This window comes from Brassica oleracea, chromosome C2 (genome assembly GCF_000695525.1).
Source record: "Brassica oleracea var. oleracea cultivar TO1000 chromosome C2, BOL, whole genome shotgun sequence".
NCBI lineage: Eukaryota > Viridiplantae > Streptophyta > Magnoliopsida > Brassicales > Brassicaceae > Brassica > Brassica oleracea.
The window spans coordinates 47,103,548-47,105,061 of NC_027749.1; the positions used below are offsets into that span (position 1 = coordinate 47,103,548).

At 31.3% G+C, this 1,514-nt stretch overlaps 1 protein-coding gene across 1 annotated transcript in view; it reads right to left on the minus strand.

Moving 5' to 3' along the window:
- LOC106324426 overlaps window positions 1–1,514 on the minus strand; it is a 7,268-nt gene continuing 5,754 nt past the window's right edge. The window contains exon 4 of the mRNA XM_013762397.1: window positions 1–187. Within this exon, the coding sequence (XP_013617851.1) occupies window positions 1–187 (187 nt within the window). The remainder of the gene's footprint in view (window positions 188–1,514) is intronic.

The following is a 1,514-nucleotide window of genomic DNA, read 5'->3' on the forward strand; positions in this document are numbered from 1 at the left end:
TCAAAGACCAATAACATCATCTTCAGCCTCATTTTCATTAGCTCCATCAAACATGACCGCTTCCAACTCAGGTTCATCAAGAGAAAGATCCTCAAACTCATGTCTCCCAAGATTAGTCTCGTCCAGTGAATCAAATTGATCACCTCCACCGTCCCACATATGATTGGGACCATCCTTGTATGCAAGACTTCTTTTAGATAGAAGACAAAGATTAGTGTGCACAAGAAGACGAAGATTAGTGTGCACAAATACCAAATCTTCTGCTCTTTGCGGAGCAATCTTGTTTCTGGTTGCTGAATGTATAAATTTGTAAGTGCTCTAGTTCTTTTCACAACATGAAGAAATTGTTCTAATTTATTAAAATAACAAACTAATCCTTATATTTATTATTATTTATAGAAATTGTTCTAAAATAAAAAAAAAAAGTTTCTTAAACGTTTCCAAAACAGAATCGCGAGTTTCCATAATAGAAACGCAAGTTTCCATTAAGTTTCCAAACTGAAATTTTTAAGAAACGAGTTTCCAATGCGTTTCCACAAGTTTCCGAGAGATTCCGATTCCGAAACGTTTCCGAAACGTGAAACGGACCTTCAACGGAGTTTCCATGCAACATAGGTTAATGTGGTTGTTTAATATCTTTTAATAATATAAAACTAAACAAAAATAGATAAGATACAAAAATTATTATCAAATATTTATTATACATAATCATTAATTGTCATATATACGTTATCCATATTAGGCAATTCCGTAGCTTTTATTTAAAGAAAGTGCGAAAATATTTTTTTGTACACTATTTATCAATTTAATAGTTAGTTTAATAAAAGTATAATATAAATTAAGATAGACCAATTTATTTCTCTAAAAATTCTGAATTTCATTCACATGGTGACACGTGGCTACAAAATAATGTTGTAATGTTTCTCAATTAATATATAAGAGATTTTTCTGATTATAAGCAAAAGTGTTTTACAATAGGTAATTTTTAAAAAATCTAAAATCAATTAAAACAAAATTCTGTAGTGCATTGTTTAGGGACACATGTAACTGATACAAGACTTTTCAAGGGTCTAAGATCAAATCAATGTAGTATAAAAGATTGTCGAACCAATCCTAGATGATTATGATGCAAAGGGAATGCAAGACCATGCTTAATCTAAGTGCTACCAGTTTTTGAGATGATTTGAAACTAGATTACTACCTAAAATGCAATAAAGGCACAAGCTTTCTTTCTTATAAGAAGGGAGAACTCATGGGCTATGAGAATTGATCTTGGGTGATCAAGATTAAACCTAAAGGTGTCAACTTTTAACCAATCTATTTCTACCTTAGGCCTAGACACAATCCTAAGCAAACTCTATCTCTAGATGAATGCTCATTTACCTAGATAATTCAAGCATCAAATTCCTTTGGTTGAATGTTATCTAAATAATCATTAATCTCAAGTCTACTAGCCATCTTAACACCTTTAACAACAAATCCCTTTGGCAAAGGATGTTAAAAGCTTAGGAGAG